The sequence below is a fragment of the Macrotis lagotis genome, chromosome 1 (assembly GCF_037893015.1).
Source record: "Macrotis lagotis isolate mMagLag1 chromosome 1, bilby.v1.9.chrom.fasta, whole genome shotgun sequence".
Taxonomy (NCBI): Eukaryota; Metazoa; Chordata; class Mammalia; order Peramelemorphia; family Peramelidae; genus Macrotis; species Macrotis lagotis.
Genome location: NC_133658.1, coordinates 412,607,409 through 412,626,898, shown reverse-complemented (window position 1 = coordinate 412,626,898; position 19,490 = coordinate 412,607,409). Strand labels below are relative to the sequence as shown.

The following is a 19,490-nucleotide window of genomic DNA, read 5'->3' as shown; positions in this document are numbered from 1 at the left end:
AATAGATATATTTAGGGGTATTTAATAAATGGCTCTGAAAAATACATGGGATACACTTTCAAGCTTAATCTTTATTATTAACTTTCCCCCATCACTTTCTTAAGTCTAGACAATCAAAAATAAATCGACTCCTGATTTATAGTGTTAGCTGATTTGGGAGGTGTTAATGCTCACACTGAAAATTTAACAGCCAACTCTGACACATCCCTTCATCTGATCTTTGTGCTCTGTATAACTGGGCATAGGCCAGACCTTTCTTTTTGCCCTCCCCAGCTGGAATAGGAGAGGTTATACTTTAGAGCCCAATTTGTTTTAGGTTCCTTTATCTCTTCTCCCCGCCCCCCTTCAACCCCATGACCTCAACTGAAAGTGAAAAAACTCATTCCCAGTCACCCCCCTTCCCAACCATACCAGAATTAGTTTCCAGCAATTTCCATTTGGGAATGTAGAAGGCAGAATTCGACAGAAACCTTCAGGTGGGAAAAGTGGATTATTGGCAACTGGGGTTTAGTAGTGAATATGAATTTGCCTTGGTTTGGTTTAAGCAACTGTGAAGTTATTTATAAACCATGGATTTATAAAATATTGGAATTATATCAATATGTGTGTGTATGTGTGTGTGATTGAGAGAGAGAGAGAGAGAGAGAGAGAGAGAGAGAGAGAACTAAATTTTTAGGGAGCTGAGTGTTTAACTGGGATAGGTATGAGTCTGGGTCCCCAGCACCACTCAGAGAGGATACTGGAGACTTGTAAGTGGTTGGTACCCTTTTCACTCTAGGAGCAAGGAGGAGATGCTTTCCTGGATCCTTCGAATCAATCTAGTGGCCGCCATTTTCTCTGCCCCTGCCTTCCCAGCTGCTATCTGCTCAATGAAGAAGTTCTGTAGGCCCCTTCTGCCTTCCTCTACCACACGCTTGTGCCAGGTAAGGACAAAAGCCCAACTTCCCTCAGGGACTCTCCTTCTAATCCCCACAGAATCCAAGAGACATAGAATGCCAGGGCTAGAAAGGAATCTTGATGGCCATCTTGGTAAGACAATGCATTTTCCAGATGGGAGGATTGAGTCTTTCCCATAAACATGTCTTACCCCAAATCACACATTGAATTAGTGGCAGAGTTAGGTCTGAAACCCAGACCTCCTGATTGCAAACTTAGTTCTGCTCTAATAAGATGTATATAGTGAGCATCTGCTGTGTACACTGGCCTTTGCTAGCCTCTTTGGGAAGGGTGGGTCCCGTCCTCCAGGACCTAAGGATGAATTGGTTGAGACTAATACAATTTTGAGTAGCTAAATTACAGTACAATCCAATAGCAAGCAGTATTTGAGATGCCACTAGGTCAATTCTCTGGGGAGAGTCTTGATAGTTCCTGGAGGCATTCCCAAAGAAAACATTGCCTTCTGTAGTCTAACCCCAAGGAGGTAAGGGCTTTCTTTGTGACATCCTGTGTTCTGGGTCCTTCTGCCTATTCTAGGCCACAGGATTTGCCAGGAAGATGACGTAATCTCCTTGGGCAGCCATCCAGGCTGGTTTCAACTTGGGAAATCTTTGAGCTCATGACTATGATCCTCTCTGCCCATTTTTTTCCAATATGATCTATCCTCTGTGGGAGGGGGTTTTGCAAACAGCTCATCAGTCCTGGTGATTTAACTGGGGTCTGCCACACACTGCCCACTGATGCATACATGACATCAGAGTCTGGCTGTTGTTGGGGGAAATTTTGCCTTGTGTGTGCATGTATGTGTGTATGCAAATGTGTGTGAATCAGTGTTGTGTGTGCATATATAGTTTGCATGTGTGTGTCAGCTGAGGTCTTTTGAAAATCGAAGTTGTCATTGGGAAAGAGAAAGTGAGATTGTAAGTGTCAATAAGACTTCTTGGGCGGGAGTACCTGGTTTGATAACCTGATCCTGAAGCCATTAATCCTCACCTTCCCCTCTGGCCAGAAAGATTTGGTTGTCAGCATGGGCACTAAAATTCAGGGGAGATGAAGTAAATTAGGAATGGTAACATCACCTAATACTGAGGGTCCTTGACTCAAGCAAGAGGAAACCTGGGTTCTGTCATAGAGAATCCTTAGTCCTCCTATCTGTGAAATGGAAATAACCATCCCCATCCCTCTTCCTATGCTGCAAGGCATATTCTGCAATTCTTGGTAATGGGGGGGCCGTGGTCCACTCTGCAGGAAGAACAACTAAGGTCCCATGAAAACAAGATGAGGCAGATCATGGCTGAGCTCACAGAGCACAGGATGCACCCGGCTGAGAAAAATGTCAAATCCAAGGAAGCAGAGGAGTACCGGCTAAAGGAGCACTATCTAACATTCGAGGTGTGGACCCCAGCGGGGGAGTGTTTGTGTGTTTGGGATCAGTCCTGAGCTCAGGGCAGACCACAAAGGGAGGGCTGGGGCCAGAGAGGGAGATTTTCCCATGCATCAGCATTTCTCAGGTACCCATGATCACCTGGTTCATTGATGATCTTGGACAACTTTGGGCAGGCTCTCTCTCTCTCTCTCTCTCTCTCTCTAGTTTCATCTTAATTGGAGGGTCTTCCCTCTATGCATTAGCTCCTGTTTATAGCTTTTTTGCATATAGTTGTTTGTATATTGCCTCCCCCATTAGACTGAGTTCCTTGTCTTTTTACCTTTCTTATTACCCCAATAGCATAGTTCTTGATATACAGTAGAGGCTTAATAAAGGTATATTGACTGACCACCAGAAGGAAACCTGTGTCTATCTTGACATTAATGGAATCATGTAGATATTAGTTAAGAAAGAAATACAGGCAGGCAAACAACATACCTTGATCAAACACCTACTATGTGTAAGTCATTTTCTAAAAGCTCTCAATGAACTCCCCTTCTACTGGGGGAGAAAACATGCAACATTTTACATATAGGATGGACCATGTGACAGAAAGAGTTGAAGGCTGGGATTGCCTCAGAGATCCCAGGGCCCAGAGGGGCAGGAGAAGAGGCTCTATCCAGATAACCATATCAGATACTCAGATAACCATACAGTGATAGATTCTCCAACAGGGTCAGAGTATTAAGGCTAATTGTAATGGCCATCTCTTTTGTGTAGTCTACTCCCATACCCATTGTCTTATGTTCTTTATAAAAAATTGTGAGACAACTGAATATGGAAATATATTTGACATAATTATACATGTATAATCATATCTTTGTCAGGGGGAGGAGGGGAGGAAAGGGGAAGGGAGGGTGAAAAAGTGAAACTCAAAACCTTACAAAAATTATTGTTGAACACTATCTTTGCATATAGTTGTAAAAATAAATAAATGTATAAAAAAACTTGTAAGGGGGGGCAGCTAGGTGGCGCAATGGATAGAGCACCGGCCCTGGAGTCAGGAGTACCTGAGTTCAAATCCGGCCTCAGACACTTAATAATTACCTAGCTGTATGGCCTTGGGCAAGCCACTTAACCCCATTGCCTTGCAAAAATCTAAAAAAAACAAACAAACAAACAAAAAAAAACAACTCGTAAGAGTGAGTAGATATTCCCAGGGAAGTCTAAGATGAGCACATGAGTCCAAGATGGATTCTTTGAGAAACCCCCTAATTTGAACACAGCTTGTGTAAACCCACAGCAATAGTTTTTTTGGCCATAGTCCTGAGCCCATGTAGGACAGGAGATATTATCCTATTTTATATGTGAAGGAAAGTTCAGAGAGGGGAAGCAGTTTTCCCCAGGTCTCTCTTCTCTCTCTCTCTCTCTCTCTCTTTCTCTCTCTAGTGTAGAACTCTTAATTACATAGTTGGCTTGAGTTCATTGTCAAGTGCTGACCCCTACCTCCCCAGATACTCTGTGACCTTCTTTCTTCTTTATCTGACTCTTTCTCCCTTTTTCCTCCCAGAAAAGCCGCTATGAGACATATATTCATCTGCTGTGTGTGAAGATCGAAGTGGGTTCTGATGACCTAGAGCAGATTGAGGCCAGGCTGGCCACAGTGGAGGCAGAGGACCTCTCATTGAGGAAGACACACTCCAGTCCTTCTCTCAGCCAAGGCCATGGACCCATGGCAGGTGGCTTGGTGCAAAGGGATGTCACAGAGCCCAGCACTTAACTGGGATTTGTGGACAGGCTATAGAAGCAGGGTCCCCATGGAGGGACTGCCCCATAGAGGTCAGGGGGCACAGTTCTGCCCTGGAGGCCCTCATGGACTGAACCCCAGTGGATGAGCCAAAAGGCTTCAGTTGGGGCCAGCGCCCAGGGCCCAGGAGGCCGAGAAGCCGTCATTGCCAAGGTGTTTGATCCTCTTCCCTCTTCTGACATCTCTGGCTCCTCAACTCTCTCCTAGTTCCCAGAGAACTCACTGTTGGGACCCTCCATCCCCACAGAGGTTTCTTACTATGATGGGAATTTGCATTCCTGCCATAAAGTTCACAGTTTTGGAGCTGAGGGACTTTGACTCTTTCCCAGCTCTTCTCATTGGACTTTCCCTCTTCTCCCCACCCCTGTTCTATTCCCAACCCCTCTGTGTGGGTGGGTCCTATCAAATCAAAAATGATCTTCCTTGTCCTACCTTCTCAAAGACAAGCAGCAATTACAGGTCTGTGGGCCACATACCACACCTTCTCCTCAAATTTCATCCCCCACACACACACCCCTCACTTTCTGCAACAGAGGCCCTATCAGAGTTGGCCACCCCATTCCCATTGCAATAATCTGAGCCTAGTGACATTCCTCTCACAGTATCACACTGTCCCTCCTTCACACCTGTGACTATTCTGTCCATTTAGATAGGAAGCACTATGGCCTTTCACACACACACACACACACACACACACACACACACACACACATATGCATACAATTTTCTAATGATGTAGGAGAAAGAGGAAAAGGAAACAAAAACACCAGATGGAAACCCTTTCTACAAGGATCTACCTGTTAGAGTGTCCCCTGAATGTGTTCCAGGCCTGAACCCTAGGCCTTAGCATCTCCTCAGCGGTCTGGTACCTCGAGGGAGAGAGGGAGGTGGTTCTTGGGGCTGTTGGGACTGTTCTCTGTTCCTGGGGCCACTCTGGCTTTAGCTGTGACATATTGCTTTACTGTCCATGCTTTGGAAATAAATAGACAGAGCCCACGTGTGTGTGTCTGTGGCTGCTGCTCAGCTTGCCCACAAAAGATGGGGAAGGTGGTAGGGGTCCGGGGGGAATTGGGGAGGGAAGAGAAAAAGGGGATTTTGATTGCTGGTTTGTTTTGCCTTCCTCTATCCAGATCTCTGAGCCTCTGGGTGTGGAAATATCAGCTGGTCAGGAAATAAAACAGACTCAGTCACTTGATCATCACATTAGCTGAGGGGGGGGAGGAATAAGTCTGTTTTCTTGGGAAAGGGTGGGGTGTTGTGATACATATTTGGCTGCAAGACTGCATCTTTCATAGGATGTAGAAATTGTCGAGTTTACCTGTCTTCATTTTACAAATGAGGAAAACTGAGATCCAGAAATTGTAAAATGAGCAGTTTTTCCAAGGTCACACAGCTAGAAAATGACAATCTAGGTATCCTATTCAAATGTTATGGCTAGAGTCCAAATTTGAACAAGGGATGTCTGGCTAACATTCAGTCTCAGAAAAAAAAAAACCAAAAAAGAAATTTGCAACATATGTGATCACTAAATTAGCACTCTTCAAGACCTGCAATTATTAGCACCTCAAGTGGGTGGGTGATAGCTACTCTCTAAGTTCAGTTAACAAGCAAGTCCTTTCTCTGTTTTTTTTTTTCTTTTTGGGAACTGACTAATAATATAATTTGGCTCATAATAAAATAAGGCAGAGATTGGACTCTATTCAGCTGTAACATATGTATTAACTGTAGAAAGAAAATGAGCCAACCTTACAATGAGTCCTGAGACTTTTCCAGCCCATCAAGATTTTGTTTGCATGTGTGGATATATAAAAAGTATTGGTTTTTGGTTTTTCACTTTGAAATTCTCCTCAGTCACTTTTTAATCCTCAGACTCTTCTGGTCACTCGTTTTGGTGAGTAATCTGTGCTTAAGAATTGGTTGTGTTCTCTCAAACTAAACATAATCAAGAAGATAAAAATCTTCAAATTTCCAAAAGATAAAGACTCCAAAATTTTCCAAATTTCCATTTCTATCAAAATATCCCTAGAAGTGGATTTGGAATGTTTTATTCTTTAACATATCCTGCTTTTATCCTTGGAGAGAGGGTAGTTAGATGGCACAGTAGACAGACTGCCTGACCAGGAGTTCAAATCTGACCTCAAGACACTGGGTGACCTTGGGAACGAGTCACTTAATCCTCTATACTTAAGGATCCTCATCTGTAAAATGAGCTGGAGAAGGAAATGACAAATCACTGCAATTACCTTTGCCAAAAAAAGCCCCAAATGGGGCTTTCACAAATCTGTTCGACACAAATGACTGAATAGAAGTGTTGATTGTAAAATTATAGGAATAATATACTAGCCATTGTTTATATAGTGTGACAAGTGCTTCAAATGTTAATTCATTTGATTTCATTGAAATACTGTGGTGCTTTTATTAACTCCATTTGACAGATGAAGAACATGAGGCACAGAGAGGTTAAGTGATTTGTCTATCATCTATCTATCTGTCTGTCTATGTATATATATACATATATATGTATGTATGTATGTATGTATGTATGTATAATTTGCAAGGTAATGGGGTTAAGTGACTTCCCCAAGGTCAAACAGCTAGGTAATTTAAAAAATTTTTTTTAAGGTAATGGTGTTAAGTGACTTGCCCAAGGTCACACAGCTAGGTGATTAAGTGTCTGAGCCTTGAACTCAGGACCTCTGACTCCAAGGCAGGTGCTCTATCCACTGTGCCACCAAGCTGCCCCTAGGTAATTTTTTTTTAGTGTCTGAAGGCTGTTGCTTTATCTACTGTGCCAACCTAGCTACCAAGCTAGGGAGTATCTTAGGGAAGGATTTGAATTCTGTTGTTCTTGATTATAAATTCTAAGTTCTAGGAACTGTATACTTCATTGTCTCAATATACAATGCAGTTGACATAAATTGGACAAACACAAATATCCACTGAATGAACTGGACGTGTGTTTCTCCTCATACAAATCAGCCTGGCCAGAAGGGATCTCTTCCAATGAACTGCCCTAGGACCTTCAGGTTAATGACAATTGTCCAGGCTAAGGGCATCCCTGTGGCAACAGTTGATATCAGATTGTTGGACAAACTAGAGATGATGCCCAGTGGTAGTTCTTGGGGTTGTATGGAGAGGAAAAGGCCTAGATGGTGGATATTGTTCATTCATTACCACCTTCTTGGGGGAGGGGGGCATGTTGAAGTCTGACCCTTGAGACAATTTTAAATAAGAGTTCTCTAGAGTCCTGCATCAGACTGGCAGGAGAGTCTAAAAATAAGAGTGGGAGGAATGTTGAGTGTTTCAAGGAGAAACATGGGGTTGGGGAAGTATTGGACAGTGATACTGCCTGGGAGGCCTTCGATATAGAAGGGTAGAGCAGAAGAGGGATGCAAATGCTTACTGGAACTACTATAATTTCCCACATTTCCTAGTTGTGTTTGGCTTATCTTGCCTTGGTTTTCCCTTATCTGTCAAATGGAATTATACTTTATAATGTTACTGTGAAGATCCAGTTAGCCTATTTTGGGCAGTATTATATAAATAACAGCTATTTATTTAACTTTCCTATCAACACTAACAAGTGAACATGGCTGGGACTCCATTTTCAATTAATGAAAAGACTGGCTTCCCTTACCAAGACAAAAGGGAAGAGTGAGTATGGCGGTGGTTGATTCATCAGCAATGATCAAAAAGGGACAGAGAGGGCTGTGCTCATATTAACCAAAACCTCTATTCCACTCCCATAGTTGAGTTCTTTTGGAGTCATTGTTGCTAGAAGTGAGCAACTGACCCTGGAGTCATAGGGCCTCTGTTCAAATCCCACTTATGATGTAATTGGCTTATGAGATCTTGGGACAGTCCCAACCTCTCTAGATTATGGTTTATGTATGAGGCTATAGGATAAATTGGTCTCTGAGGTCCTTTCCAGACCATGATCTATGGATGTCTCTTGTTTTTATATATCTGTATCATTTCCCTTATATAGCTTGGATATCAGACCTTTGCTGTGAAGGGTGGTACATTCAATACAATCAACAAGCAGATGAATAAACTGAGGCCTTGGAAGGCTAATTTGTCCAAGGTCAAATAGGGAGTGAGTATGAGGTAATATTTTTTAACCTCCCAAGTACTCTGACTCTGAAGTATTAATTGAAAAGATGAGGTATCACAATGGAAGTAGAACATATGTGGGTTATACAATATATTTAAAAGTCAAACCAGTTATTAAATTTTCTTTGAGTACCTGCCCCTATTCTAGAAAGCAAAAAGCCAGTGAAAAATATAAATATGGAAAAGTCATTTCAGAATTAAAAATTTGAGTCCAAACTGGTACAATTCCTTGTTTTCCCCTCTCACATTCAAATTTTCTAGAAAGCAAAATGGTCATAGAGCCAAAATGAGGTTAAGATACCAGTGGGTACATTAAAATATTTCTAAGTACCATGAGGGGTCATTTTGAAGTTTGGTCATTTGAGGTTAAATAAAACTTGTTTGGAGCAGGTGGAAATGTCAAATGGAGGATCAAATAGGATCACAGAATGACCTAAGAGCTTATGGAGTTGACTGTCAAAGGGTTTTCTCTTAAGTCCAAACTAAGACAGGAATTTCTTGACCTTTAGCTACTACTATCCAGATATTTTCATCCAAAGGGAGTAGTCTGATGACAGAGATGGAGTCACAGAGATGTCGATTTTACTGCTAGTATAGTGGCTATTGAAGCATTTTGCTCAGATCTCCCAACCTGGAGTTGTCAATTCTTGCTTTTCCCTATATTGAGGGAACCCATGCAACACATAGCTCATATGCAAGCTGGCTTTTTTTAAATGAAGAAAGTTGATTCATTAGTCATATGCATCTGCCCTGGTACAGGACTATGCAAACCTAGGGAGTTTCCTGAATTCTCTGTATGTTGGAACTGTGTAGGAGTTAGGAGGTAATTTTACATAGACTCAATACCAGGGCCTTGTGGCTTCTGTGTTGTCCTTGCCACCTTAAAACCTGTGTATTAGAAGAAAGTGATAGCTGAATCTGAGGTAGACATCTGCTTCCTCTGTGACCATAATTACAGATAAGGAAACAAGAGCTGGTCCTTGTAGATATTTGGGGGTGGGGAGGAGGGAGGATAGGGAGAATGCTGGGAGAATAAGGATGGGGTGGAGCAGAGGCAACCCACAAATTATAGGGTCACCAATAGAAGCCGTAGTCCTGGCAGGAAGGGGAAGCTCTGCAGGCCACTTTGCATGTCCAGACTGTGACAGTAACCCTGGGAGACTTTGAATGTCACAGTATCAATCCTATTATTCCCTCTTTCAGTCCTCCCTCTCCCCATGCCAGTAACTCTCCCTTCATTCTTGCCCCTACAATCCATCCTGGGAACCATTCCATGCTCTCTGGGCCCAAGTTCCAAGCGGAGGGATCTGCGTCAGCACATTGGCTCTGTTCCTCTGCACCACAAGGGTCGTCTTGTAAATACCTTCTCACCGAGGCTATTGCCAAAGGCCGGCACTGGAAGCAGGGGTGAGGCTGTGTGGGGGGAAACAGAGAGTGTTCTCTGATCCCCCTGAGAATGTGTGAGTATGTTAGCTTCCACTTGTGACTTCTCTACTGGGGTGCTTTCTTAACCTCAGGAGCACTTCATTCTATCCTAGGCCTAAAATCTCCCCTGTCCCTTCCCACCACCCCTCAACCTGGAGACTGGATAAACACACTGGGCGGTGAGTTATTTTGATTTTTATTTATAATATAAAAAAAGTTCAAGTGTTCAACAGTCAAGAATTCAGACATTCAGACAATCTGGGGCATATTTCTCCTTGGTTTATGATTTTTTTTTTTAATAATACCTTTACGAGGAATTAGTTGATTTTTTTTTGGTCAGACCCGATTATTTTTTTGTGAGGGAGGAGAGATTGAAGGATGAATTAGGAGTTGGGAAAAGGATTGGGAGGAGGAGGGAAGGGGGATTGGTTAGTTACTTTATTGCTAAAAGGTAAAATCAAATACACTGTCAATTGTATCTTCTCAATCACAGCCTCACCATGCATCCAATCTACAATATCTGAAATGCAGGACATGCAGGCATAAAAGAGAAAAGGCGAACCATGTAAACGAGGTGCTGCAGAGAACTGAGGGGAGCCCTGGAGAGACCTCCCTGGGGCAGGGGGGTGGTGGGTGCACCCCTCATCCCACCGCAGCTCTGGCTCTCCCTGACCTAGGATGCATTGCTGGGCTAACCCCCTGGGCCCTGGACACCATGGCTAGGGAGGGGTATCCTTTTTCTGAGCCCACCCCTACCAAGGACGGAGAGGCATGGGGAAAGCCCCCCCCCCCAATTTTGGCCAGTCTGATCCTAGTCTGTCTCCTAATCCTGCCACACCAATCTCTCAACATCTCAAAAATGAACATTTTAGCTTTTGTTCTTCCCATCTCTAAGACCCAAGTTCTTATTTTCTGGGAGGATTCCGGGGACATAGAATTTCCCACCCATTATCTGGGGGGGGGGACGGTTTGATTGCTTCCCCCCTCCACCAAAGTTTCTCCTCTCCACATGCCGAGATTAGGCTCCAGAGAAAGGTGCATATAAGACTTTTTGGGAACTCTCTCTCTCTCTCTGGCTCTCTTCACTGAAGCTAGTTCCTATTCCATTTTTTTTTTTCAGTTTGGGAGTAGAGTGGGCATCATTTCTGGGTGGGAAGGGTAAGGAAAGGGGAGGCAAGATGGTGGGGTTGGGGTGGCCAGAGCCAATCACTAACCTGTTGGACAGCGGAGGTGGCCACAGCCTTCTCTCCAGGAGCTCCATATTAGCGTACAGCAAAAAGGCACCACATATAGGTTACTATTAAATAGTCAAAAAATTGGCCCATCTCTCCTTTTTTTTTGTTTCTTTTTTTTTCCGAAGCTGTAAATCAAGATGTTACATATAAATAGAGTTTCCTATAAAAAAGTCTTTGCTATTAGCTATTATAAGACAACTTTTGCTAAAATGAAAATAAAACATTTTGTTATATTTTTCCTTTTATATAAAATAAAAATATTTTTATTTCTTTTTTTCTTTCCAAGTGTGTGTGGTTTTTGTTCTCCTTAAAGATACAGGGAGCAGAAGGAAGGAAATGAGAAGGTGATGGGGGGAAGGAAGAAGGAGGACAAGGTGGGGAAGGGGAGGAAGAGTGGGTCCTAGAGGGGAGCGGAGTCTTGTTTCCCCCTTGGGTGTGTGATGCGGCTGTGTCTGCTCTCTTGGGTGCTGTGTCTGTCTAAGGAGTAATAAGTCCTGCTGTCCACTGGCTGGTACAGCGGTGGGGAGTCCGTGCCCAGCATGTCTGAAGTGTGGATGCTGAGAAAAGGGGTACACTCGGCCACCAGCTCCTCATCTGATTCACTGTAGGAGGCACTGCTGAGTGAGAAGGAGTCCCGGACGGCCCGCGCCCGCTGGGCCATGTGCCCGTTCAGTCTGGATTTCCTCCACCGCCGATGTCCTGTGGACGTTCTCTTGGGCGGTTCGAGGGTGGGTGCACACTCCTGCGTAGTCTCATACTCATCATCCTCGGTGATGCGGAAGGGGCTGGCAGGCAGGCTTCCCATGCTGTCGTGGGAGCAGCCCCGGCGGGGCGGGTAGTAGCTGTCATAGCTGCGTTGCATGTCAGAGGCAGGGGCCATAGTGGCTGTTGTGTGCCGCAGAAGGGGTTGCTGCTCAGCAAGACGGAAGCTGATGGGTGCGGCCGGGGGAAGTGAGACAGCATGAGCTGAGTTGGGTGAGGTGATCTCGAAGGTAGGCACCTGTGTGGCCAGGGAATAGTGGAAGTCGACAGGCGAGAGGCGGGCAGGTGTGGTGAGGGCTGACACATACCTGGGGAGAGAGGCAAGAGGAAGCTGGGGTCCTCAGGAGATAACCTCACCCTTCCCTAGATTAATACTGAAACCTCTAAATGGGGGCAGAAATAATCTATGGTGGGGGCTGAGTACACCAATGGAGAGACTCCTGGGGAAAACACTCCTACTTTAAAGGAGCACTTCAGAGATGGTAGAACTTTTAGAAGTAATTTATTTTGACTCCCCACCCAATCCTCTATAAGATCCCCAAGAGCTACTGCTAGAAAATTCACAACCTCACAGGACTGGTATATTCTGTTAAATAGCTGAAATTATCTATTTGGAAAGTTCTTTGTCCTTTGAGTCTGAACCTGTCCCCTCTGCCTACTCTGGTAACTTTCATCCTTTGGTCCTCATTCTAACCTCTGGAGTCACTCAAAATTTGAATCCCTCATTTAAAAAGTTGAAGCCAGGTACCATTGTCCTCTCAGGGAGCTGGAGCATATGAGTCCAGGTTGTCAAAAATCCCATCTAAAGTATAATGCCCCGAAATTCACCTTTATGCGTACCCCACAAAAGTGGAAATCGGTTTCTTTTCCCAGTGTCTCACCTTGCACACCCTTCCCCTAGACAGGTGGAAACCTGTTACTGGACACATTTGGTAGGAGAGAAGGTTAATTAAGCCCATGGCAAGTCTAAAATACAAACTTCTAAGAGCCAAGTAGGGAAAAGGAAGAATGGTTTCCTTGTTCTATGTTACACAGGGGTTCAAGAATTTTGAAGTACTGGAGTCCTACCACCATTTTCTAATCGCATAACTCTAGAGCTGGAAAGGAGACCTTATTAATTAATGTTAGAATTTTCAGGATTCCCTGATTGTTTTTTGCTATACTTCTGTCTCAGTCACAGTGCCCTCAACTTGTTCCATGTACCTTCCTTTTTAGTTGGCTCCTATTGTTCTCTACACTTTGACCAGAAGTTGAAGCATGATGCCCAACTTCCCATAACCCTGGGCAAATCACTTAACTTAGGGACTCTTTACACCTAATTGTAAAAATGGGGATGACAGCTTGCCTAGCTCACAGGGGTACTTACCCCACAAGGTGCTGTTTGTTAAAACAGATACAAATTATTTAGACAGATATTATCCTTGAACAGACAGCCCTGAAGAAGGGTGGAACAAAGGATGAGAGACTAGTTGGAGGCAGGGCTAACCTCTCACTATGTGGTGAGTCCCGGAGGGAGTCCACTGAGTCATGATATGGCATGGTTGGTCGCCTTTCATCCTCCATGTTGCAGGCTGCCTCTCGTCGGGCACGAGCCTCGATGCAGGCTGGGCTGTTACACTTGCTGGTACCCACAGATGACATCATGATACCTGACTGGGAATCTGAAGTCAAGCTCTCTGTTTGCTCCAAGCTCCATGTGTGGCTTTCATGTCTGGGGAGGCAAAGCAATAGAGGACATTTAAGAGATATGGATGGGTAAACCAACTAAAATTCAGCATGATGAAGAGTGCAGTACATTGAGAATACAAAGACAAAAAAAAACACCTCCAACAAAAAATCAAAACATCCTTTCCTTTAAAGGGCTTCTATCCCACTGGAAAAATAGATTATGTCCACAATATACAGACAAGTCAATAGAAGGTGGATTGGCTGTTGAAAAGTACATAAGATCTAGGTCAAATCCCCACTCTGACACTGTTGGTATGACCTCAGGTTAAGTCATTTAAATTCCCTGGGATGAAACTTCTTTTTAATATACAGAGCGGGAGTCAGTCTTTCTTACTTCTAAATCTTTGTGCATAAGGTAATATGAAGATAATATGAAGATGGAGAAAGAATTTAAGAAAAAGTTTTAGATTCTCAATGGCTTTCTTCAACGTATTTTGTGCTCTCTTGGTTTCCATTTCCTCCTAATTCTCCTTCCAGTCTACTTTGCAGGATCACCCATGCCTCTTAAAGACACAGCACAAGGTTCTCTCTTGGGCTCTCTTCTCCTTCCACTCTTTTGATAATCTTATCAGTTCCCTCAGGGTTTCTTTCAATTAACATCTCTCCAGATCTCTGATCTACATATCTAGATAGTACCTCTAATCTCTTCCCTGAGCTCCAGTCTTCTAGCTGTGATCAATAGGACATCTTCATCAGCATCTCAAATTCAGCAGGTCTCTTCCCCCACCAAACCTCAACCCTCCTCCACACTTCTCCATTTCAGTTGATCCTTCCAAGTTAGTCAGGTTCGCAATCTAATTCTACCTCATCCCCCACAACCAGTCAGTTGTCAAGACTTGTTGAATCTCTGCATCTTTTGTATGTGTTCTCTATTTTTTCTCTGTTCACATGGCTACTTGCCTAGTTTATTTAGGCCTCTGTTCACCTCTCACCTGGTCTAATTCTACCTTCAAGTTGGTCTACCTGATTACACTTTCTCCCCTCTCTGACCTAATTTCCACACAACTGGCAAATTAATCTTTCTAAAACACATGCTTTACAATGTTGATCTTTTACTAAAAAAGAAATCTAGTGGTTTCTCATTTCCTTAGAATAAAATGCAAGTTTCTCAATCTGGCAAAATTCACTTAACCTCGGTTTGCTTCAGTTTTCTTAAGAGGGGTGGCTAGGTGGCTAGGTGGCGCAGTAGATAGAGCACCAGCCCTGGAGTCAGGAGTACCTGGGTTCAAGTGTGGCCTCAGACACTTAATAATTAACCTAGCTGTGTTGCCTTGGGCAAGCCACTTAACCCCATTTGCCTTCCAAAAAAAAAAACTAAAAAAAAAAGATAATAAGTTATTTATTTTGCAAGTTTGTTGTGATAATCAAATAAGATTTTTTTTTCTAAAAAAGTGTTTAGCATTTAAGTCTTTCTACAACCTATTTTTTTTGTTTGTTTTTTTAGTTTTTTTTGCAAGGCAATGGGGTTAAGTGGCTTGCCCAAGGCCACTCAGCTAGGTAATTCCACCTAGCTGCTCCTACAACCTGATTTTTGCCAATCTTTCCAGTCTCATGTCATGTTATTTCCCTTCACACTATGTCCAGTCCAACCAGCCCATTAATTGATCTCTAAACTTAGCACTCTTTATCTTCACTTCTCACTTTCATTTCCTTCAAGGCTGTGCTCAGCTGTTACATCCTATGCAAAATGAAGACTTTTGTGAATCTCTTCTCTCTCCCCCAATCCCAAATGTCTTTTATTTACTTGTTTATAGACCTGCTGGATCCTCCTTTCAGGAGAACATGCAATCTTTGTTGGCAGTTACTGCTTTGTTTCTGTCATTGTAACTTGCTTTATGCATAGCTTTAAAGTAAGCACTTAATAAACATTCATTGAATTAGGCAGTGTTGTACTGTTTCCCTACTGGAAGTAAAATCAATGAGGGCTCTCAACTTCTAGAACCTGGGCTTCTCATTCTGTTTTAGCTCTGTTGTACAAGACCAGATCTAAATTCCCCCTTCCTATTCCATACTTTGGTTTACCAACGGAAAGTGATAATCAAACTTCAGTGACTCCCTATCACCCACATCAAAGGTGCTAAAAATGTGGTCCACCAGGCACATATGGCCTTTAACACTAACACTCTCAATCGTGGCCCCAGTCAGATTAAAAAAATTAGGAAATATTAAACAAAATAAAAAAAAATGCAATAGAACATATTGACATGTGATTTCCTAAATCAATATGTGCTATTCTGTAGGGTTACTTCTGGATGGTTAAGTGGTCTTTGTTTCTAGTGGAATTTAACCTTACTGGTCTATGGGATATTCAAGATCCTTTACAAGATGACACTTCTACCTTATCCCCATGTAAGTTACCAAGCCAAATTGGTCTGTCACTCATTGTCCCCCATAAATCTTTTTTTTTTTTTTTTTAGTTTTTGCAAGGCAATGGGGTTAAGTGGTTTGCCCAAGGCCACAGTTAGGTAATTATTAAGTGTCTGAGGTCAGATTTGAACTCAGGGTCTCCTGACTCTAAGGGCCAGTGCTCTATCCACTGCACCACCTAGCCGCCCCCGGTCCCCCATAAATCTTAAGACTCTCAGAATCTCAGAGTCAAATAAAACTTCATAGATATTCTAGTTTAACTCATTCATTTATGAATGTGAGTGGTCTCTACAGAATTCCTGACAAGTACATACCTCAAACTAATTGTCAGAGAGTTCATTCTTATATTAAATCTTTGGTTTAAATGGTCAGTGTTCTGGGGTCTAAGGAGAATAAGAAGGACATAAGACATTCTTCAAACATTCGAATAGAGTGCATTGTCAATTTAACCAATAGGTTTTTAGTATGCAAATTATGATGTCATCAACATCCAACAAACACGCTGAGCAAAAACAATCACTCTACTCTACCAATGCATGACCTCTGAGCCAATGGGAACAGAGTGGGCAGAGCTCCTCCCTTGCCACCTCCTTTGCATCCTCTCAGGGTATGTGAACTGACCGATGCTGACATTGTTCCTTCTTGTCATCTTTTCTGCTCCATCACATCAGCATTTGGCAATGCCTTCATTTCACCCTGCTCTCTTTTTCTGCTTTTTTTTGGCCACAGTGCCAATGATTAGGGGTCCTTAAACTGAAGTACTCAAGGAAGAATGTTATTATCTATTAAATTTCTTTCATTTTTCAAACTGTAAGTGTTGTATATGCATTTATGAGAGAGAAAGGGAGAGATAAGACAGATAGCCTGCAGATCAACAGACAGAAGTAGAATGAGAATGTGTATGTGTACATGTGTATATGTGTATAAGTGTAGGTTTGTATGTATGAAAAGTATGGAAAGTCCTTCTCACAAAGGGAATAGGAAGGGAAAACAGTTCTGTTCACCAAATCACTAACTCAGAACAAAGAAGCTTTGATGTTTCAAGGATGACATGTTGGGACAAATAAGACACATATGCAGTTAAAGAATAAACCTATGGAAGTGCTTTCCTTACTCCTATAGTCAGGACTAGAAAGAAAAACATCTTCAGGAAGGGCTTGGGTAAATTAATCATCTTGAATTATTTGGGGGCCTGAAGCAAGTATTCCCACCTGTGGCTGGAGGTGGGTGTGGCTGTGGAGCAGTGATGGGACGGTGAAGAGGATCGGCTCCCAGAGAATGTGGTCTCAGTTTCCCTCCGGATGACGTGGTCAGTGGCAGGGACATTTTTGGAGATGTACTGGAACAGAGAGAGATGGGCAGATGGGTGTCATAAGAACTGAGTAACATGAGAACTGAGAAAACCAGGAACAACAGGACCCTGATTTGGCTGCCCTAAATCTGCTGGTGATGAGTATAGGTGGAAACTACTCTGACAAATTAAAGTCAGTCAGCCCATAAGCATTTTATAAATGCCTACTATGTGGCAGGGCATGTCAGTGGGTATATGTGTGCTTTTGCAGAGTGGCAGAAATTTAATTTAAATGTTAATTGAGTAAACTTTTAATAAAAATACTAAATAATAATTTAAATAGGGAAGGCACAGCTCTTCTGGAAGAATAACTGATTTAGCAGCTGTGCAAGGAGAGAGCTGACAAGGGACCCAGTCAATAAACATTCTTAGGGACTGAGCAGCCCTGCTCTCCTAAGGCACTGTTAGCTCCAGGCTCACTTCTTGCTCAATGAGTCTGGGGAGGCCAGAGAACCAGTCCCATGTAAGACTGTTGTCTATAATGAACAGTAGAGGAGGAGCCCACATGCCACTCACATCTGCCATCTGAATCTCCTCAGGATCAAGCCGGGGGTGGCTGGGTCCGTTGGCCAAGCTCCGATTCTGATGGGCTGGACACATGTTCTGCCGAAGGTGGTTGTGCATCTGCTTCCTCTGTTTCCTATAAGGAGGAAGGATGAGTCATTTCATATTGAACACTAGCATCTTTTTTATCTTCGCTCTCCATGAAGTGTGGGAAAAGTCCAGGTCTGAAAAGGAGGAAGATTCTAGTTCCAACTGCCCCTAGCCAGCTCTATGACCTTGGACCTTTCTTCGAGTTTCAGATTTTTTCCATCTAAAAAATTAAGTGGGTGGGCTAGATAATTTCCACTCTGTTTTCTAGATTCAACAATTTATTGGTACTTTTCCATGATTTAGTTCTATAAGCCTCTTCCAGGTGTCCTCTCCCACCTGACTCCAGCAGAAAGGAGGGGGAGCAACAACTGCATTCAAAGTTCTTATAGGAATGTTCTCCTGCCCAGAGCAATCGATTCCCCATAAAGATGTTCCATGTATCATCAGGTCTTCTGTGCCTCCATCAAAATGTAAAATGATATGACAGATGAATCACTCTAAAATAGAACTTTCCCTATATCATTCTTCTGCTCAAACTTCAATGGCCTTCCATGTATAGTTTCCAAACAACTGACATTCAAGACTCTACAATTTGGCTCTGAACCCCAAATTTGACTTTAGCTAAATTGATCTTCCTACTATTCATCATTCAACCATCTTCAATCTAGATCTTATCCTTCAAGACCCATCTCAATTCTAATCTCCTTCATGGAGACTTCTCAGGGTCCACAATGATATAACTCTCCTTTTCTGATTGTTTATAATGCTTTTTATTGTTTGTTATCTTTCTACATGCTTGAGTCTTTTTTCTCTAGCTATATTAAAGGGTTCTTGAAGGTAGTGATTATGTCTTAATCATCATTCTCTCCCCTTGCTATATCACAAGGCTAGGACTCTAGGCTAACATAGGTAACTGTCCAAATCTGAATCTCCATCCTGGTCTTTTTCTGCTAAATTTTCCTCCTAGCTCTCCTTACCCTCTTTCAAGTCAGAAGGGGTCCAGGAGAGATCTAAAGGGGAAGGAAGAAACCTCCAGCAGGGAAATCGTGGTGAGCTGAGTCAGCAGCACTGTATGGGAATTCATGGTCTTAGACCACTAAGCTCCATCCCTAGTTAACGAGATTGCATGACTCAGAAAAGGCAGAGGCCATCCAAATGGATGATAATGGAACGAATCTTCATCTGAAATTATGACTTTGAGACTGGTGAATCCTGTGGATGGAAGTGAAGTTTCTCATAATTAGATTACAGTCCTTAAGGGCTTCTTCTCCTACCCAGGCACTAGAGACCTGAAGCAGAAACCACATGGGCGTGTATGTATGTATGTGTATACAGTTTTGGGGGGCCTATTTCCTTCTGCTCAGTAGGTAACTGCTGGAAGGACCACACTAAGGCAGTCAGTGTTCAGACCTCTATCTCTCCATTCATTTGCTTGGCTCTCACTCACTTGGTTTTGCAATAGGCCACCACGCAGACAATCCCGACCACAAGCAAAGCCACGCAGATCCCTGTGATCGTTAGGACCCTCTTCTGGTACAGCTCCTCAGCTTCTGCAAAGGGGCAGGAGGAAGGCCAATTACTAGGAGTGGGGATAGGGTTAGGGATAAGCAGAGCAGGACTCTAGCTACTGACTCCTGGAGTTGAGGGGAAGCTGACACATTGAGTCCCCTACTCAGTCTTGGTGAGATGCCATGGACAATGTCCAGAGAAACCTCCCAAGCTCAGGGCTCTCTAGCAAATTCTCCTCTTTCTTGAATCCCTTCTGACCTCCTGTCAATACTACTCCCTTCTCTCTGGAAGTATATC

At 43.1% G+C, this 19,490-nt stretch overlaps 2 protein-coding genes across 6 annotated transcripts in view; one reads left to right on the top strand and one right to left on the bottom strand.

Moving 5' to 3' along the window:
- Positions 1 to 5,096, top strand: part of PSD2 (pleckstrin and Sec7 domain containing 2) — a 73,952-nt gene extending 68,856 nt beyond the window's left edge. For all 5 annotated transcript variants that reach the window (XM_074212856.1, XM_074212858.1, XM_074212854.1 and 2 more), the window contains 3 exons: positions 779 to 923; positions 2,185 to 2,328; positions 3,873 to 5,096. In XM_074212856.1, the coding sequence (XP_074068957.1) occupies positions 779 to 923; positions 2,185 to 2,328; positions 3,873 to 4,082 (499 nt within the window). In that variant the 3' untranslated portion in view covers positions 4,083 to 5,096. The remainder of the gene's footprint in view (positions 1 to 778; positions 924 to 2,184; positions 2,329 to 3,872) is intronic.
- Positions 5,097 to 9,829: 4,733 nt separating this feature from the next.
- Positions 9,830 to 19,490, bottom strand: part of NRG2 (neuregulin 2) — a 246,950-nt gene continuing 237,289 nt past the window's right edge. Inside the window, 5 exon segments of the mRNA XM_074212853.1 lie at positions 9,830 to 11,952; positions 13,131 to 13,355; positions 16,951 to 17,078; positions 17,607 to 17,730; positions 19,132 to 19,234. Of these exon segments, the coding sequence (XP_074068954.1) occupies positions 11,283 to 11,952; positions 13,131 to 13,355; positions 16,951 to 17,078; positions 17,607 to 17,730; positions 19,132 to 19,234 (1,250 nt within the window). The 3' untranslated portion in view covers positions 9,830 to 11,282.